Below are 20,819 nucleotides of genomic sequence, written 5' to 3' on the forward strand. Positions count from 1 at the left end.
TGGGCAGCTGCTGGGTGGTGCTGGTGGCCTATGATGTATAGAAGGTCAGACTAGATGATCTGGTGGTCCCTTCTGGCCCTAAACTCTATGGCTCTTGGGTCTGCAAAGCTGGGCCATAAAGCAGTGTTGAGAAGGCTCTCTCCTCTGAGACTGCAGAGACGTTCTGCTTCTGCTTAGGCTGGAAATAAGGTGGGAGCAACTGTGTTGCAGTGTTTGAGCTTTACCGTGAGGATCCAGGCAGTGCAGGGAGGCATGAAATGTGGGGGAATGAAATGCTTTTGTCCCACCAAAAAAGGCTGGGTCCAGCTGTTATTCCACCCAGTGAAATTTTTTGCTGCTTTGTTCCTGGTCACGTCCATGGTGAGCTGCAACGCCCCAGCAATGGTACAATTACCATTTACAAAATAAAGTCAAGCATCTTCGTATATTTTTACACCCCTCTGGTTCTCTTTTCCAGAGCCAAATCACTGCCAAGCCCAAGCGCTGCCTTTCAGATTAGGAAGCTAAAGCATGCTGCTGCCTAGCAACAATGTGGGGACTTTCCAAGGCAGCCCCTTCTCATGCTAGCTCTCTAGAGCTTTCCATATATCGGTCCGGCTCTGAGAAGCAGGGACTCATTAATTCATATACACATCGGTACAGACATGGTTGAAGTAACATTAATGTGGCGGCATGACTTGTAGCAGCTTAAAGCCAAGGGGAAAGACCCATAAGAGAGATGGCATGCCCAGTTTAGTAACCACTGTGTTACCCTGCTAGTAGCCCTGCCAGGTTGAGAAGTATTAATTTGCCATTTTGCAAATAGGGAAACTGAGGCACAGAGCGGTTACATGATTTGCCTGCAGTCAAAAACTTGCAAATGAGTGGCAGAGCTCAGAATAAAATCAGATCCTGGTTCGGAGGCCGTGTTTTAACCACAAAACTATCTTTCCTCCCTCTGCAGTAAAGGGAATGGAATGAAAAGAGGCATCTTTCCGACTCCCAACCCCCTCATTTCAACTAAAATGTCCCTTCTGTTGCCCTTAAATTGGCTGTATGCGTTAGAACCTGAACTACAGTTATCAATGCGAAGGAAAGCATATTGTACCATGCCGGTGGCTCCCAAAGTGAAGGTGAAAACAAAATGACTGAAGAAAATAAAAGTTTCTTCCAGGACCACATGCTGAGCCTCTCTGAAATGAAGGCTGCATTAGCTGCCTGAGGGTTAAATTTCTGAGCACAACATAATCAGTTTAGCCTAAGAAATCCTCCCACCCACTCCATCTCCTGCATAAAAGCACGCACAGCGACCCCCTTTATCCCAGACTGGGATTTAAAGGAAAATTGCAGTGATTCAATGCAATCACTTAGAGAGTTATATATCCACTGAATAAAATATTGCAACTAACCCATGGTCCCTTAGGACTTGGCTGTATATCACAGCCATTCAGAGTGGCATGTAAACAGCAAAGATTAAACATTGATCCTGCTGCTCTTAAAGCACACTAAACACTAGAGCTACAGCAAAAATCTTTGTGTAGGCATGAGTAGTATAGAGCTTATGACATTCTTTTGAGCAGTTCTGATTCTGTCCAGTAGAAGTCACTGCACGTTTATGTTTATACAACCATACACAAGCTACCATACAACCAAGTTCTTTATAATCTATATTAACAGACAAAAATGTAATTACCCTTAAATTAAGATTGCTCCACTAATTAACATAAATGTTAAAACATATGAATTCTAAATCATGTTACAGTTTTTTAAAAGTGCGCATTTAAAACTATGGAAATGAACAGTGAAAGGAAGATGCCATGGGTTAAAATATTCAAAAGACACTTGCAGTTGAGACAACCTCTTCAGTGTACAAATGCAAAATATTGCACTACCCATTGAAAACCAGCCTTAATTCTCTGTCCATATGCTTATTCAGCCTCAAATGTTTACACATGGAACAATTTTTGGAAATCCTGGTTTCATTTGTACTATCTGCACAACTCAAAACAAACCAAAAAAGATGGTTTTGTTCTTCTTGTTTTTTTAACCTCAGGGCTTCTTTCCACTCCAAAGTTGCACTCGATTTAACTAAAATTGGTTTTTACGTCAATTTTAGTTTAATTATTACAAATTCCTGTGTGAAGAATCTTAATTCAATCTAATATTGGTTTACATCAATTTAATTTAAAGGAACAAAGGATCAGCTTAAGATAAACTGAAATAAACCAAGTTGAAAGTGAATGAAGAATGTCCTCCTAGAGGTTTTGCACCAATTTAATGAAAATGATTTTAAAACACATCTTTTAACTGATGTAACTGCATGTGCAGATCAGGCCTTTGTTATAATAAGAGGAATGTCAAATCTGCCGTTCCCTGGTTTTGTGGAGGATTGGGAGTGGTCTCAGCCTTTAATTGAAGGTGTGTGGGTTTTTGTCAGGTGTTGAAGTCCAATAGATGTTCACTAGGAAACAAAAGAATTAATCAGCCTGAATAAAAGTCATTTGCCCTCAGCCAGGTTTACTTTCTATGCTAGAGATATCATACCCTTACTAGTTTCCCAATAGTCCATAGAGTCTTCTAGGAAAAACAGGGCGGGCAAGATCTGATTTTCTACAGTAAAAATAATGTGCAGAGAAAAAAATTGTTTGAAAAAGAACTTTTCAGGGCTTTTTTCTCCATCATAAAGAAGCAAAACAGGCAGAGACCATGTTTCTCCCGTTGCAGGTCACCTTTAAAGAGCCACCTTGCCTCCAGTGTTTTGCCCTGTGCATTGTGCCTTCTAAGACATCCACATTAACTTGTGAAGCAAAGGGAACATATGGCCCTTGGAGACATTCCACTGTAACTGGCCTTACATTTTTTTTTTTGTATAGTAAAAGCTTTCAAACTTGCAGAGAGAGGGGATCAGGATGATATTGGGGGTCAGAGAGAAGGGAGTATATCAGGTAAGCAAGGGGCAGGGGAAACACATATAAAGAACTGAATGTTCCAGTGGATGGGTTGAGGACTAGATTGCTCAGAGGACTGGCAATGGGCAACCCTTTCACCACGAGATCAACAGGCCCAGGGCACTAGCAGTGGCAAGCCATGGCCCTCCAATGAGAAACGAGTGGGGCACATTCTGTCCAGTTCCCACTGGGTAGGTGTTCACATCATCAAAAGCATAATGATTCACTGGCCCCTTTGCTTGCAGGACCATCAGAGAAACAAAGGACTGAATAGGGCCACCGAGAGAGCTCCCCACTTACTCCGAGCAGGGCCGTATTACCCATTAGGCACAATAGGCACGGTGCCTAAGGCCTACGAAACTTTCAGGGCCTACGAAAAAAAATGCTATATATAATTTTTTATTTTTATTTAAAAACTATTTATTAATAGCTTAAAATCAAATTAGTTATTTCGATCGGGGGGCCTGCGAAGGCAAGTGTGCCTAGGGCCTACGAAGGTCTTAAAACGGCCCTGCTCCAAGAGGTGGGATGAGACAGATGGCTGGGATGGGAGTAGCTCTCCTTGTCCAGGCTTTGGCCTCCAGGGCTGTCTCTTTTCACTGGCACTAATCCGCTTTCCAGTCTAAGAACTGCCGCTGCCAAAAGGCGGAGTGCAGCACGTGACCTGGTGATGCTTCCTCTAGGGCAACAACACAGGGTCCCTGCTCCGCAGGTACTTACGGAGACCTCAAGCTAGTCTGATCCACACCACCACCCCACTGGACACCAGCCAGTCATGAGGGTGGGAACAGCCACTCACCACACCCCAGTCAACAGCACCAGCAAAAGAACAAAGTGACTCCCTCCCACCTCCCCAGCAATTACTGCGTCTGGCCCGGCGCGCCGAGGGTTAACGCCTGTGCCGGGGAGGGAGCAGCTGCAGCGTGGTGGACAGATGAGGTCAGGCCCCAACACAAAGTGGCTATTGTGAGGCACGCTGCTGCTGCTGCAGGCTTCTGCTTGACCGAGTTCCACCTACGTCTCACCGCGTGGCAGGGCGCAGGCGGGGCATGGTGGGGGGATGGGACGCCACAGCCATCTAACACGCTGCAGCCTCACCCCATTCGCCCAGAATGGGATGGGATTTCAGCAGGACTCTACAGAAAACAAGGCCAGAAAGAATTTGAGGACATGGGGATAGGCCAACTCCAACAGCTGGCGAAGGGCTGCCCTCCACAGTCCCGCCAGGAGCCTCCTCTAAAATGCCTGCTGGCATCAAGCAGAGCTCAGTGTTAGACCTGGCTCCTTCAGGTTCTCCCTCCCCTGTCACCCCACAGTTTCTCCATAAACCCATCTCAGGGCCTGACTCCCTGCACAATCATGCACGCCGCAGCAGAATGGTGCCAAGCTGCCAGATCACCATGGCTGCACTTTGCATTGGTGTGAGTCACTGCGCGGGGTGAAGGGCAATGGAGAGCCAGGCCTCAGGTGTCTCTTCATTTCATTTACTTGGCAAGAGGTTTCCCCAGAGCAGAAGGCAGATTTCACTTTCTTGTGAGTCTGGAGAAAACAAAGTGATTTCCCTGTTGCCAAGACTTGGGTCGGGTGTTTGATTTTGCTAGAGTTTGGGCACAAATGCTTAGGTCTGGTGAGGAGCCTACAATTCAGAGAACATGGGAGAAAACGTCAGATTCTCATCTCTGTTTCACTGGTGTACATCTAGAGTTACTCCACTGGCTCCAGATTTACATCAGGTAGTGGGATCAGAATCAGGCTCACTCTGGGCAACTGAGGGTATCAGAGAGGCAAACTGACAGACACAGGTTAGACAGATTATTTATTAGCTAGATTAGATTAGACAGATAGGCAGACGATGGACAATTTGGTTTCTGAGCTAGGAAAATTTGGGGCTAATTTCTCGTATGTATCTGAGCTCTGCTCAACACAGGAACCAAGATGGGATAAGGAAGAAAGGCTAAGGTAACTTTACACCACTTTTGCACCTCCCCTGTTCTCAGGGCTTCCCTAATTTATACCAGGCTATCTGTTGCCCCAAGAGGCCATTGCACCAGCTGGGAATGGTCAGAGTCCAGTGGCACTGTGGTCATGCACTTTTTCCCTCAGCCATACCCCCTACGGCAGGAGAAGGTTGCGGGGAGAGGGGGGGAGGAATCGATCCCTTGCTCTAGACCAATTCCCCTGCATGAAGGGATTCCCCAGGGACTGGATCCACTGGCTTTATGGCTATCTCATCAAAACTGTTGGTGAGAGAGACAAGCTTTCAAGCTACACAGAGCTCTTTGTCAGGTCCCAGAAGCTGGTCCAATAAAAGATATTACCTCACCCACCTTGTCTCTCTAATATCCTGGGACCAAAACAGCTACAACACTGCATACATGTAAGTAGGTACAGGTAGTAGCTCTTTTTTGTGTATGTGTACTATTATTTACAGGCTTTCCATCATGCTTATCTCCAAACACAGTATCTGAGCTCCTCAAAATCATTGATGATGATCACAACACCCAAGGAGGGAGGGAAGTATTACCACCCCATTTTACAGATGGGGCAGCTGAGACACAGAGAGATTAAGGAGTACATTTTCAAAACGGTCCATTACATGTGAGAGCCTTAGTTTTTGGGTGGCATCTTGGGCCTGATATTTAGTAGGTATGGAGCACCTAGAGTTCCCCTTGATTTCAATTACAGCTGTGGATCTTCAGCACCTCTGAAGATCAGACCCTATGTGTCATCTGAGGTTAGACAGTCAAAATCAGGGAGCACATATGAAAATTTGAGCATAAGTGTGAGGAGGAAATTATTTCACTACACACAAAATTTTCCCCCCAAGGGAGAGGATGAGAGAATAAACAAACCACATGTGACAGAGGATAGTCACATCACTTAATGCACTATTGGAAGGCGTGGTGAGGAGGACAGTGTAAGAACCATCTAGAATAGAACAAAACAGAATAGAACCCAGAGGGACGGGAGATCAGTGCACTGCTCCCTCTGGTTCCAGCAGGGACACCAGCGCCTAGGGACCCAGGCAGAGCGCTTTGCCATGTTCCCTGATACAGCCAGCGGGAGGGAAATGCTGATCTCCCATCCCCCTGACTGCAGCAAGGAGCCTGCACCGGTCTTGTAGCCTGTGACGACGCGTTCCACCTGGGTCCTTAGGCAGCGGCTCCCTTCTACAGCCAGCGGAAGAGAAGCGGTAGGCCACTTTGAAAGATCCTGCGGGCCACTTTTGGCCCATAAGCCATGGGTTGGGAACCACTGCTCTAGCCCCACCACCCCACTGCAGGGCAGAAGCCCCAAGCTTCCCAGCCCACGGGGCTAGCGAGCCATGGCTTGGCCACTCCGGCATAGACAGATTCCATTACTGGAAAGGGGGGAGGAGGGGGCAACAGGAAAAGTTTGGGCAGCACTGCTCTAGGGAACTGATTATCTGTATGTATGGAGGTGACTGGCTCCCTATGTTTCTGGGCTGTCTCTATGGCATGTGGTCTCCAGGTAAGCTTTGGATCTTTATTGACAGCCCATCACCTTATGCCATGGTGAGACAGGCAAGATCAGCAGAGGCACCTTTGCTAACAACCCTCAAATTTGAATTCTGAGGCCAGGGCGCTGGACATTTTCAGTGGAGAGTCCTCAGCTCTGCATTCACTTCCCGATTTTATCTCACAGAGCCAGTGCCTGTTGATCTGCAGAGCATGTCATAAGGTCCACCTATTCACTCACAGCCAAATATTAAAGTCCTTTCTCAGGTTTCTTTCAGGCCTTACACAAGTAAAACTCCATTTGCACATGGAAACACAGACACCTGGAAGGTGAAAAATAAACACGGAGGCGGCATTCATTAAATCCCTTTTCACTCTCGCTCATCTGTGCAGTATGTGCCAAGATTAGCCACTGCTCAGACAAGTTAATGCTCCTGTTTGCAAGACCCTGCTGAAATGTCTGGGGCTCTAGTTTCACAGCTGTCAAGCTTGGAAAGGGCCCCTCAAAAACAGCTCACAGGCTTTCGATTCATTGTTGCCAATGGGACATTTCCTCCCCAGGTTCCTGATGCTGGCTCCAGTGCTGTCCATAGGGAATGTCCAGTCTAGCCTAACATATTATCTGATGTCTCTATGGTTCATCTCACTTTTGCAGTCACAGCCAGAGACCCTTGGCAATATTACCGAGTAAGTCCTGGCTTAGATGTGAGCTGCAATCCTGCCATCAATGTTTGCCATTGGCAGAGCTGTTATGCCAATGGAGACATCTCCTACACCACTTTCCTTCTCCCTTTGAAGTGCTGCAACACCACGAGAGAAAAGAGGGCATTCTGGGGCACATCTCATCCACAAGGCCCAACATGTGCCCGTCCAGGGTTTTCTTGTTAGCTGTTTGCATGATGGCACCGAGTGCTATGAAGGGGTTAAATTGTTAATACAAATCAGGTGGCAGAGAAAATTAAGGTTTATATACAAGATTGTTCCTTCAACAGCAACACAGGAAATTCTCAGGCTGTGGAACCCCCACTATAGTCCCTGGACAGGAAAGAAATTACTGCAAGACACAGACTTTCTTGTCAACTGTTACCCTTTAGATGGACATCAGGAGAGACAGATTTCAGAAACTTCTGCTCCCAAAACAAAAATCACTTACTACTTAAGCTAAAGGAGGGGCTTATTTAGGCTTCATGGGCCATTACATGCAGTTGACCAGGTTCTCTCCAGTAGAAGGAAGTGTAGACACACACAACAGTCTACCCAAATGCCTAGCACTTGTACTTGGAATACTGGGATTTCTTTAGTTAATCAGATCTCAGTGCCAACCTGCAAATTATTTATCTTTGTATAGAAGTACTGGGACTTAGAACCAATACAGGCTGGGACCACTAAGGGTAACACTATCCCCTAAACTTGAGACTAAGTCCTTGCTAGAAAAGCAACCCTCTAACAGGATGCCCTTAGGCAGTACAGCTTGGGTGACTGCATCATGCAGACCATGAGAGACTTGGGGATGTAATGAGATGTCCTTGCAGTTATGCTGTTCAGGCACTAGATGTCCCATACTGATTTGATGTTTCTAAAAAAGGAGTGGTCTTAGGGAATAAACAAAAGATGGACACCAACTCCTTTTGTTGGTAGTTTGCTGCCCTCTTCCCTAAAAAGGCCTGCTGATCAAGGAAATCTGTAGCTCTGTATATTACGATAGGAAAGGTGATTCCCTCAGCTTCAACAGCGTTGCTAAACCTAATCTTTTGGCGGCCAAAACAAAATGCCTTCAATTGCTCCAAATCAAACTTTTCCCTTCAGAACTTTAGAAACCTTTACAATGCACTTGTTCCCGTATATATGCAACACTGCCCTCTGCTGAATGGAAAGTCTGACCTACTGATGCCTTTATGCATATGTAGCCCTCTAGTGGCTGGAGGACCCTAGTGATTATAAATCATACTAGCACTGGGCCTTAGTGTGCTGGCCTAGGACTCCAGAAATCCATGTTCAATTCCCTGCTCCACTGCAGATTTCCTATGTGACGTTGGGCAAGTCCCTTACTCCGTGCCTCAATACTCCATCTGAAACTTGGGGATAATAACACTTCCCTACATCACAGGAGTGTTGTGAGGATAAATACATTAAAAATTGTGAGGCCTTCATTGTGAAAAATCAGGCTTCACTCCAAGGGAAAAACAGAAGGTTTAAACACCAAAAATAAGCAGTTAAACCAACTGACTGCATACTGTGTTATTATATTATAAAATATATCAAGTAAGGGCTTTTATGAACGCTTGTAATGTTCTGAACTTGATTGTCATTACAAGATATGTATACGGACCATGGTTATGAATTTATGTATTTGTGTATATAAAAAAAACTGTGCTCATAAACTTAAACGCCACCTCACTGCAGGGTGGTGAGCAGGTAAGTGAGGAGAGGCACTTCCCAAGTCAGATGTCTACACGGAACTGGCTTCAAATAACCATCCAATGTCTAGCCCAGGAAAAAAAATGATAAGCTATTAGAGTTAATGGGAAGACATTGAGACATCCTCCCACGCTGAATAACCAAGGCCACATGCTCTGAGAGAGACAAGAAAGGAAAAAGCCTTTTAAAAAGAGGCTTGGAATAGAGGCTGGTCATCCAGCGGCTGAGAGACAGCATCTAGATGGGAAGCTGTCCATGAATGCTGGATCCCTCCTATAGTTAGCAGGTACTCTGGGGAACTGTTCAAAGGCGATAAGTAGCTTGTATTAGAAAAGGGATTTTTTCTAGTAAAGAAGTGTAAAGCCTGAGGTTGCATCTTTGTGTTTATTTTCTGTGTAACGTGTTTACGTTTGCTCTCCCTCACTATTTCATCTTTGAATCTGTAGTTTTTCTATTAAATAAACTTTGGTTTATTTTTATCCCAAACAGGTCCCTGTTGTGCAAACTGTATGGCGTATGTGTGCCAAAATGAACTGATACCTGGGAGGCAGATGTCACACTTTCAGGGGTGACAAACCAGAAGGGAATGAGAACTTAAGAACTCGGGGAGGATGGATCTGGGGAGATCTGGAACTGGAAGGGATATTTGTATTATCCTGCAATGAGTAACTAGGCTGGTGAGTATCAGGGTGAGACCATATGCTTGTGGGCTGGCTACTGGTATCAGAGATCTGTAGTAGTGTAATGAGATCTGATACCATACGGCACCACGGCTCTCTGAAATTACAGGGCAGGCGGTGACAGAACCCCTTATGGCTCTGGGTGGCAACAAGGGCCATATAAGGAGATATAAGCTAATGGAGAATCTCAAGTCTAAGTGGCCAAGACTGGTGTTTTGGAACTGCAGGTTCAGACTTCTCTTTTCCATTCCATACATACGCTAACTAGACAGTAACACTGGTGCCCGATGCTTATAGCCACAAATCCATTACATACTCTGAAGATTTGTCGATTATTATATCAGATTTATAAAACTTTTTAAAGAAAATCTAAATGTTAAGCTTTAAATTATTTGAGAGCAAGTGCCCCTTTAAAGTGCAGGTGTACTCTGAAAAGTGGCTCTGTAATCGCCACTGACAATGTTTATTGTCTCTCAGTGGCACCAGGCCAAATCTGATCACTTTGCAAGGATAAAAAAGATTTTCTTTCCTAACTGCCAGCCCTGCAACCTTCCCATTCTCATCTGAGAGTCAAACTGGTTCTTTCTGGCTCATTCATCACCTGCAATAAGGAACCTGTAATCAGAATGTGTTAAATGCAGCATTTATAGTGGTGTTCACTGTTGCCAACTCTGATGATTGTATTGAGAGCCTTGTAATATCAGATGTTTTTTTCTTAAAGCCCAAGCTGCTGGAATCAACAGATTGCACAAGAATCTTAGCTTTCACTTTTTCGAGTAAGTTTCTAGCTGCTCTGACTGCAGAGAAAATCTTGAAAACAAGAAGCAAGGGCAACCTAAAGGCTTAGAAGACACATAAAAACAACCCACCATTTATCTGTTTTTCAAAAGCTCATGATGTTTTGGACCTTGACTTACAATTTTCGAACGCATGTGGTGGTATTTGTGTTTAACGGGACAGCTCCCTGGGGCCTGCGGTTGCACAAAGCATTCAAAAGGCTGTCCTAAAGGGATAGCTAGCAGAGGGGGATCTCTAGCTGTCATCAAACCAGCATTGCAAGCTGCCTCCCTTCCCGTCCCCTGTGTAGGGTGCATGTTGTGAAGGGTGCATAGGAAGGTGTTGTCAAGTCTGGGACTGGCCTTTGGTTCAGCTGATCCTTGGTCAGCACAAAGGTCCCTATGGGAGCTCTCCAGCTAGTGTAATGAGTAGCCCTCACATTGCTTTGAGTTACAGCAGGGTCTTTTCAGCAGCCTCAGGATCCAGGAACCAAAAAGGTAGCTTAGAACCATCCTCCTCTCCTCTCTGCAGCTCACGATCTAGTCCCCTGAGTTTCTGCTGCCGCAAGCTGCTTTGTTAATGCTGCAGAGAGCCGTTTATGGGAGTCAATAAAAAACACCAGATTTGATCTGCACCTAAGATTTAAATGCCTGTATGGTGGAGAAGCTTTGAAGAGGCCAAAGCCAATGTTATTTCAACTGCATAAAGGGCTCTGCAAAGCCAAAACAAGACTGCATAAAACAAACCCACAGACCTATGCTGAGACCCTGGGGTTGCTTGATCTCCTGCAGGGCCTGAGTACATGGCCGTAAATTCCATTCCTCCTTCCCACCACACAGGCACCCTCCTCACCATACCCCATCCATGTATTAGCCAGCCTTGCACCTTCACTTGCCTGGGCTTGTTTATGAAGGATTAGATTCATTTGTGTATGCAAATTAGCATAATTTTGCATAAATAAATACTACATTAGAAATGACAGGCCAGGATGATTAACAGACTGAAGGGACCATTTCTCACACCACTATGTGCTACCAGGGGATGGGAATAATGGAATAATAAATAAATAAATAATAATAGAGGGGAATGCTGGACTAACCCATTTGCTCTCCACCATTCACTTGCCCCCATGTTCCCTTCTGAACACCACGTACATAATAATGACACAGGGGAACACAGTGAAGTCGCTGGCTGGCTAATAGGATAAAAGGATCTCACTCTCCAGTGAGCTAATCCATTTATACAACACCTAATTAACTGCTGTGTTTGCAGAACATTCTCCCCACCAGTTGCTCGGCTGCCTGAGACTTGCGTGCCGCCTGACTGCAAGGGAACCCTGGCTGCACCCACGTCACGTCACAACCATTTCTCTAGCTGGCAGGGGGTAGGGCACCGTCTGTGGCAGTAGCACATAGGGCCATGATGGAGTTTGAACTCACATGCTAAAAGGGCTAGAGCATGCATCTGGTTGAGTAATCACTAAAGAACACGCAGGACTTGCTATTCCACTGCCTAGCACTTTATCTGTCTTTCTATGTCTGTGTGTGGCCCTCATCACTGCAGTCTCCAAGCACTACTTGGATCAGGTAGCATTTTACATCCACTTTGCTCTGTTTTAAATGACTGTAGGTGGTGCAAGGGAGTGGAGAATCAGGCCAATAGGAACTAGGTACTGCAGGAAGGGGTGTGGGCAATTCAATAGGCTGCACTCTTCCCTGTACCCACATACACACTTCAACTCATGTAGGACTGAGCTTCTGAAATTATCCTTGCCTCTGGCTGTTGGCACACATCAGCAGCCACACATCACATATGCCACCATTTTAAACTTCCTACGGCAAGAGAGATCCATTTGGATTTCGTCAGACCTCTCTTGAACCCACCCCTACCCCTCTTTGCCTAACTGCGTCCTCTGCATTAGTGATCTTAGTGTATATCAGTGCCTTATTTCAATCAAGTTCATTCCTAGCATTTTGATTGAAATAAGCTGCTGCCTTAGTGATGCGTATGCCATCAGGGTTCATTCAGCATACATCGCACATGGTGGTGCTCATAACATCACACATGCTTTTAGTCATAGTTAGACTTTTACTAGCACATGGATCTTCCCATTTATTTTTCTCATTCAGAATTTTGGCCCTTTCCAGGTTAATGAAATGGTAACTCTTTAGAGCCAGGAGGATTTTGTTGTCCAATATAGTAGAAATAGGCCAAAAGTTTGGATTTGGAGCCAAACCTATCCATATATACAGGGGTACATATACACACACAAGTGATTCGGATCCAGAAGTTGGGAGGACAAATGAACCAGTGGCTGAATTTAGTGGAGAGTTCTGTACTGCAGAACGAGCAACGTATGCAAGTTTCAAAATTGCTAACTACTGCTGCTTTCACTCTCTCCCAGCAGCCCCACCATATACCCAGCAGCTGCACTGGGAGGAAAATAACCTGGTGTTTTTCAACTTCTTGGGGTTTATGGTTTCGTCCATCTCTAAGGTCTCCCGATAGAATATTTAGAGCATCTGCCTGTAGTGGGAGAGGTCGCAAAATGTAGCGAGCAGAGGGGGAGGATGGCAACATAAAATGCCTTTCAAGCTGTCCATGCTGGGTGATTCAGTTAGATATCCCACAAAGAACACTATAAGAGGACTGTGTACTATCACTATCTAGTTCAGTGCACGACGTATTTTCCAAAAGCTCCGAAAACATTTTCCATGACGGCACCAATTCTATACTTTACAATTAGACTCACTCCTCTGAAAAGCATTTCAAAAGAGAAAAGAGGGCTAAATGTGTGATACAGGGAATGATGAGAACTCTCTTTAAACCAAAATAATATTTTAAAAACCACTTTGAACATGGTGTCTTTGTGTTTTAAATAACAAACTACAACCAAACTGCACCCATCATACATCACAGCAACATGTCAAGCGGTGAGTACTAAACAAAACACTCCAGCTTTGCTTTGGAGGTTTACATAAGATATGTGAATGTACAGTCTCATCACCTAGCTGGGCAGTGTGTTCTTTCTCTCTGCATCTGTGTGCATGTGTCTTGTCTCTTTCTCTGGTACAACAAGGGACACTGGACTCCTCAGTGGGAAAGGTTAAAAGAACCTAACTATACTCCCTGATCCCTAATAGCTTCATCAAACCACCCTGAAATGTCACAAACGTGAATTTACAACAGCACAGAATTCACCTAAGTTCCAGGAAATTGGACAAGGGATTTGAATGAAATAGGGGGCGGGGCAAAATCTCAGGTGCTCTCACTTTGTGGATATTTCTGCATAGATTAGGAGCAGCACAGGCCCAATTATGTGAACTTCAGAAATTATATTCCAATCTGCCAGATGCTTCCTGAACGCCACGTTAGCTCCATGCACCATTATACCAAAGCCTGCAGGAGCATCTGGCAAGCGTATAAGGGAATTTCTACTCTATACAGCTTGTAAAATCGGCAGAAGTAGCCAAAGGACATGTCTGCCCTATGCAAAGTGTGCGTTTTACTTTTTACAAGATAGCTAATGTTCTAAAATCCTAAAGTAGACAGGGCAAGCTGTAGTTTGACTTTGATATGTCTGGGCAACTTGGATTCACCTTAACCAGCTACACAGAGGTCAAACTACAGGTCGCCCTGTCCACACTAGGATTTTACAACGTGTTAACTATCTTGTTGAAAAAAAAAACATCTTTTTTCCTGGTGTAGGCACGGCCTGTAGATTTTACAACACAAACTACAGGATTCCTACAGCCCTCAGGAGAACTCTGAGCTTTGAAAGCTCATTCCTATGTGAGACCACTTCTTGTAAGAAATAGGTATGAAGGGTACGGTGGGTGGAAGATTTCCCTACGGTACTCTCCAATTTTTATTCTTTTCATTTCCCTTTAGCCATGAGAAATTCTACATTTTCTCGAGTGTGTGATTTTAAAGCTACAGTGTGCTTTTAAGGGTTTTTCCTTTAAATCACTGATGTTTCTCCATATTAACTTCAGCTCAACAAAGAGCTGCGTGTCTGGGAATAAAGCCCAGGTGACATTTTCAAAGGCACTCAGCATTTGCCTAACTCTGCTCTCATCAAGTCCAAGCGGAGCAGAGTTAGACCGACACCGAGTGCTTTAAAAATCTCAGCCTGGCGGTTTGAACACAAAGTCCTGCATTCTAAACTCCCACTAATGTCAATGGCGCAAGAAAGCCAAGATGGGCACACAAAGGGGCAGTTTGTAACAGTAAGGGTCTCAGCTGAACCAACAAGAGATGGGCTACTCAGAGTTAAGGTGGAAAAATCTAAGTTCAGAACTCAGCCCATGCTAAGACAGCTGTGCTAGTAACAGCCGGGCTGCACAGCCTCCCAAACCAAAGATTTTCCAAAAGATTATTTCCTAGAGTATTGACTCTGGTTACAGGCTGGATGGCACAGCCAGCTCCTGCCCATCAAACTGGGACGACAGAGACTCTCAAACTTGGCTAAGGCAAGCTCTGTAATAAGCTTCCTCTCTAATTCTGTCATGGCACAAGTGTAGTACAAAAGCCTGGCATTTGTTGCTAATCCCAGATCATCATGAGACCTTCCTGTTTCTACCGCTTCCAAATCCACTCTGCAGTCTATCCCTCGCTCCCTCATTTCCCTGCTCTTCTTGCACCCAGGATCTCTCCCTGGGGAGATTATGTGACCCAGACAGATCTGTGCACGTCTCGACTGACAGCCCCAAGCACTGCTGTGCAGGAGGGTGCGCTTGCACAGGAGGGAGTGTGTGTAATGACTTGAGACAAGATAGGACTGTTGGGGGTGTGTTCCCCCATCTGCCACCAACTCTGTATAACTTTGGGCAAGTCACGTACAGCCAGACTTTCAAAAGCGCTCAGCACCCAGCTCCTACTGTTCCTCTGTCAAAAGTCTGGCCACTGAGTTAGGTGCCTAAATGGGAGCTGGTCTCTTGAAAATCTGGCCCTTAATCTCTCTGTTTCCATTTCCCCATCTATATATTGGAGATACACAGTAACACACAGGGGTTTTGAAAGGCTTAATTAATGAGTGTGAAGTGTTTTGAGACCCTTGGACGCAAGCAAAAGTGCAACATATCATTGTTGCTAACGATGGACTATCTGGACTCTGAGGAGAATAGCTGAGCATGTTCCAACACCCCTGCACTCTGTATGGTCCAAACACCTCCTGGTCCTCAGCCACATTCTTCTTCTTCTCCTTTCATATGGCAGGTGTAGAGCAGCAACTGCCATTTTCCTGAAGTTGATCGCGCCACATGGTTGCACTTTGAGCGGCAGAATTTATTGTAGTGATCCACATTGACCCAATGCTTTCTCCTAGAGATTCAATTTGGGGCTCTGGCCTTTCAGTGAATTTTTGTGCTAGCAAAGGTGTGGCTAGCAAGAGGTGTGGCTTTCCAGGCCTGGAGACTGAGATCGATTCACACACAGAACAAATACAACACGGGCAGCAATAGCATATGGAGGAGCCGCCTGCCCTCTCCCCCTCCTTGGGTGCAGTAATGAGTGCCCAGAAAATGCAGTATTTGCATCACAATGAAGCACCCACACCAGGCCAACAAAGACAGTCCATTCAGAACCCAAGCTGTCTCCCTAGCCCTCATATGCCAAGGAGAATGTGGGTGGGGCAATCCAACCCTCCCCTGTCTCTAACCAAGAGCTACAGTGCAGGGGGCAGACCACCTCTGTCCATTCGCAAACAGCATCTACTAACTGGCCCTGCAGGAAAGTAGAAACAGGTTCCAGCAAAACTTTTTAATCTGCCAGAGCCCTCAGAGCCAATTGGGGAAAGTTCAGAACCAGAGAGAAAGCCAGCATTGGCCTCCTGGGCTGTCTCGAAAGAACGCTGGCCTTTGGGAAACCCGGTGCAGAAAGGAAGCAACCCGCTATCTGAAAGCGAAGCAGTGGGGAAATCCCAGCAGACCGAGGTCCCCAAGGATCCACCCTTGTGTCCATGCAGTGAAAGTTCTTCATGCCTCCTCAAGTCACAAATTTAAACCTAGTCACATTTGTGTTAGGACAGCCCTGGATTTACAACCCCCAGGAAGCCTGTCTGGCCTGCACACAGCCTGCCAGTCCAACAGGGGCAATTCCAGACACTGGCAGACAGGCACCCAGTAGAGAGGAGGAGCCATGCTTTGCCAAGCACCACCACATGTAACAATATGACTGAGTGACGGAGATACTCAGGTTCAAACCCCAACACCCTCCTCCCCTAGGCAGATTCCTCAATAGCCTCTAGGTGAGCGGCATGTCTTTTTGCATGGGGGGGTGTCATTCACGCTGTGCCCAGCAAAACGTATCCCATGCCATTTACCAGACAAGCCAGGCCACCTCTCTCAAGTAACCTGGAATAGTCCACCGCATTTCACTCATTTGTTCCCTAGAGGCGCATATACATCTTGGCTCCAGCCCCAGCCATAGCCACTGGCAGCCGTCAGGACATTGCCCTGGTGCTGTCTGAGCTCCGCAGTGTCCATGATAGTGATGCCAGTGAGCCCATCGGACCTCCTTTCCCACTGGCCTGCAGCCAGAGCACCAACCAGCCTTAGCCTAATGCAGTGGTTCCCAACCTGTGGCCCACGGGGTCTTTCAAAGTGGCCTGCCACTACCCTCCTGGCTGAACAAGGACCCAGGCGGAGTGCGTTGCCGCAGGACTTCAAGACCGGTGCAGGTTCCTTGCCACAGCCCAGGGGATGAGAGATCAGCGCTCCCCTCCCCTGGCTGCCGCAGAGAACAAAGCGCTCCACCTAGGTCTGTAGGTGCTGGGGTCCCTGCTGGAGCTAGAGGGAGGGGAGCACTGATTTCCCATCCCCCTGGCTGCAGAAGGGAGCCACTGCCTAGGGACCCAGAAGGAGTGCACAGGGCTACAGGACTTGTGCGGTTTCCCTGCTGCAGCCAGGGGGACGGGGCCTCCTCGCTGAACTCCTTCTGTCTGGCTGCAGTGAGGGAGGAAGGGGGGGCCCAGAGCAGCCAGGACCTACCATGCTTGAGCAGGGTCAGGACTCTAAAAATCAGTGCCTTCCAGTTTGCTTCCACTGAAGCGCAGGCCACCCACCATGACTTAGCTGCCAGGCCATGTGTTTCACTGTGTAGTGACAGTCACTCAGCTACACTAGTGCTTTGTCTGTGAGCGTGTGACACACTGTGAGTAATTTGTAGGCGTAAAATAGTGAATGTAAAAATGAGACAGTAGCATCAACACGTTTACGTTAAATATGTAGTGATCTGTAGTCCTTAATGGTGTATACATCAATCTATTTTTTATGAGTTGATAGACCAGTGGCCCTTTAGGGTTGTAAAAATGATATTTGTGGCCCTCAAGCCAAAAAAGTTGGGAACCACTGATCTAATGCCTTCTTACAGCTGTTAGAGCTCAGGGATACAGGCAGACAGCAGGGCTACAAAGGTTTCCAGCCAGCCTGCAACCCCAATTAAAAGTCAGTAACTTCAACTTCAGGCTCATCTATCACTGATGCCAAGTGCTATTACTGTCCCTTTGCGGATCCCAAAACACCCAAGACAGCTTCCTCTCTCACTCTTCAGCGGGCTCCTCCATTTCTGTTCCCTTCAACTCATTCGCCCCCGCCCATGCACCTCCCATCTCCTTCCCTTTCTCACGCTTCCTCCTCAAAGCCCTGCAACACAGCCACAACCATCGTGGGGCCTGAACAAGACTCTCTTGGGGACTTGTTGATGCCACCCATTAGCAGTCGGAAGGGGTCGCTGTTGAGTCACTGCCATTCTCCATGGGAGCTGAATGCATTATTGTCGCAGTGCTCTCATTCTCTGCTGTCCTGGGGAGGGAGAGACCAGGACTTTTGCTCCAAGTGTAACCTCCCGCTTGGTATGTGACCACTAGATCTCAGAAGACTAACTCATGCACCTTTGGCAGCTGCGGTCAATCCCAAAGAAACGCCAATCCCGCCTTCAGGCAGGAACCAAAGCAGGAGCTTATCAAGGCAACAGGCTCCAGAAGCTCCCAGAAGGAACAGACTTGGGTTTGCTGCTGCTGCTGGCTGGTAATAGCAGAGGTGGTGTTAAGGTAGCACGATGCTCAGAACAGCTTTATCCACCACTCACTTCTCTCAGCTGCACAAGCTCACAGAGATGGAGAGCACAGAGGAGGCAATGCTGTGTTGCCAGTCCCGTGGGAAGAACAGGATCGAAGCACAGCTGTCTTTTCCAAACAGAGGCACCCATACAGAGACTTACTCAGCCATCCTCCTTCAGCCTACTCCCGTTGTGTGTATGCAAAGGCAGCTCTGAATTTGCTCGAGATAGGCCAGGACCTAAACCAGAAGGGAGGTACCGAGGGACAGTAGCAAAGTGTGTGGGCTGAGGCATGGAACAGCGAATGTATTCCACGTCAGGACTGAAACGCACTGGCAGAGTCATGGGAAAGGACAGGGACTGGAATAACAGGAGATGCTAGAAGATGGGAGCTGGGGTTCATTAGCAGCCCAGCTGGGAGACACAGAAACGGAAGAGCAGAGGCTGCTGCAGGGCAGCACTGAGGGGCAATAGCAGAGCTGAATGGGGGCCAGGAACTGGAAGAGCAGAGGGTGCTTACAAGTCAGGATTACCGAAGGGCAGCCAGAGAGCTGTGTGAAGGGTGCCCGTGGCTGGAACAGCAGGAGATGCTGCCGATCAGAGCAGCAGGAGACGTTACTAACATTAAGTCACTGAGGCGGAGACACACCAAAGGAATCGTGGTGACCATTCTCAGAACTGATCAACGCCAGCTGCTGCTACAGCCGAAGAGTGGCTGAACTCTAGCCGAGTAGCAGCTCTCCTCCTGCTCTGACTCCACCAGCCCTGCCCGTGCACAAGAGCTTCCACTGTTGTGTAAGTTTGCACGGAGAACATCTCCCAGGCATTAGATAATGATAACCATCCACCGTGCACTTACAGGGCACAATGGAAGAGACAAAGATATCTGCTGGCTGGCAGAATTATAATCACCTCCTCAGAGGCAGGGTGAGGTTGCCCACACCCTCCCCATTGAGCCTCCCTACTTCCCAGCACCTGGGTGTTCTCAGATGGCACCCCTCCCTCCCTTCCCTACTATCTGCCTATGCTGACACTATAAAGGTCTTAGTCAGAGAACCAGATGTCAGCTACGTCGAGGGCACTGGGCCAAAGATTCTCTCCAGTAGATATTGGACCCCGAGAGAACAGAACAGCCACCATCTCCATGCCTCCTCCAGAGAGAGAGAGAGAGAGAGAATGGGAATTGCTGGCCACTCCTCATGAGCAGTGACTCTGGTAATGTCTGATACCTTCTCTGCTGCAGGGCTATAGGTCTTTGTGGGCTGATAGATCAGATGAGCTAATAAATCTTTTCAGTCCCTAACTGCTACAGTCTCAGGATTGCCTCACTGCAAGCAAGCTACCCCCGCAATGCTCTGAACCCCTCGTTTTGCCTGGCATATCATCCTGGAAGGCTGGTTGGGGGGAAGCTCACAGGGTGTGAGGAGACTCTCCCATTTTGACCAAATGCGATTTTGAGGGGGAGGCTTACAAAAAGCAAGAATCATGACACAGATGGTGCATTGGGGATGAGGTTGCTGGTGTGGTTTCTCACAATGCTGCTCCAACCAGGACTTGGAGCGGAACTTGGAGACAAAAAAGCTAATGCCTACATTTGCAAACTTCCATGCCTATCATCACGCCGCTCGATAAACGGCTTGATTTTCAGAGCCGTTGAATGACCACAACTTCCACTGAAACCCATAGGAGCTTTAAGTGCTAGATCCATAGATGTTAAAGGCCAGAAGGGACCACTGTGATCATCTGCTCTGAGCCCCTCCAGGCCAGGGAATTTCATGATGGACAGCCCCGGAGACTGAAGTCCGCCGCTTGACCACCGAAAAGCTGAGGCAGTGGCAAGTTAGCACAGACTGGTGGCTGTTTTGCAGGGCCCATCAAGCAGCAGATGAAAGGCTCTGAAAGAGCCAGCAGATCAGCGCTGGCGCGAGGCAGAAGCAGACAAAGCAATTGCTTAGGGCCCAGAGCAGCGCAAACCCCATCCGCTTTTTATTATGTGTTGTACGGGGGAGGGGGCAAAAATATTCCTGCTTAGGGCCGGCAATGGGCTAGCACCGCCTCTGCAGCAGATGGTAATCATTTTCAGTCATTAACAACCTATGCTGGGTTCAGGCTGGTGACCTAGAGGTAAAAAGGGCTCTAGAGCCTTCTCTGTCCAGAGGCCACTTTTCCTGTCTCCGTTTACTAGACAAGGGCAAGCCTCAGCCGCCATAAGGATTTGTAAATCATCACCATCCACGGAGTCCCCTTTCACTTAATGCAGTGAAATCAGCTGCGTGTTTACAGCTCAGCAACCAGAGGCTCTGTGCTAAATCTGTGCCAAATTCCCATCACGCTGGCGCAGAGCTCCCTCTCGCCACACACACACAGCTCCCACTAACCATTTCTCGGCTCCTGCTCATGAGGAGTATGAGGGCCAGGTGAGCTTTCAGTGCTGCCCCACATGCCAGGTTCATTCCACCTGAAATGCCAGTATCTGTCAG

At 47.1% G+C, this 20,819-nt stretch overlaps 1 protein-coding gene across 6 annotated transcripts in view; it reads right to left on the minus strand.

Annotated features, from left to right (window-relative positions):
• LOC137164163 (uncharacterized) overlaps positions 1 to 20,819 on the minus strand; it is a 72,267-nt gene that overhangs the window by 24,169 nt on the left and 27,279 nt on the right. Inside the window, exon 4 of one of the 6 annotated variants that reach the window (XM_067564787.1) lies at positions 9,953 to 10,105. The exons of the other annotated variants lie outside the window; for them this stretch is intronic. Within the exon in view, the coding sequence (XP_067420888.1) occupies positions 10,064 to 10,105 (42 nt within the window). The 3' untranslated portion in view covers positions 9,953 to 10,063. Of the gene's footprint in view, positions 1 to 9,952; positions 10,106 to 20,819 lie in introns of those variants that run through there. 6 annotated transcript variants of the gene reach the window in all.

This window comes from Emydura macquarii, unplaced genomic scaffold, assembly GCF_026122565.2.
Source record: "Emydura macquarii macquarii isolate MOO-44397 ecotype Brisbane River unplaced genomic scaffold, CSIRO-AGI_Emac_v2 contig_2676, whole genome shotgun sequence".
Taxonomy (NCBI): domain Eukaryota; kingdom Metazoa; phylum Chordata; order Testudines; family Chelidae; genus Emydura; species Emydura macquarii.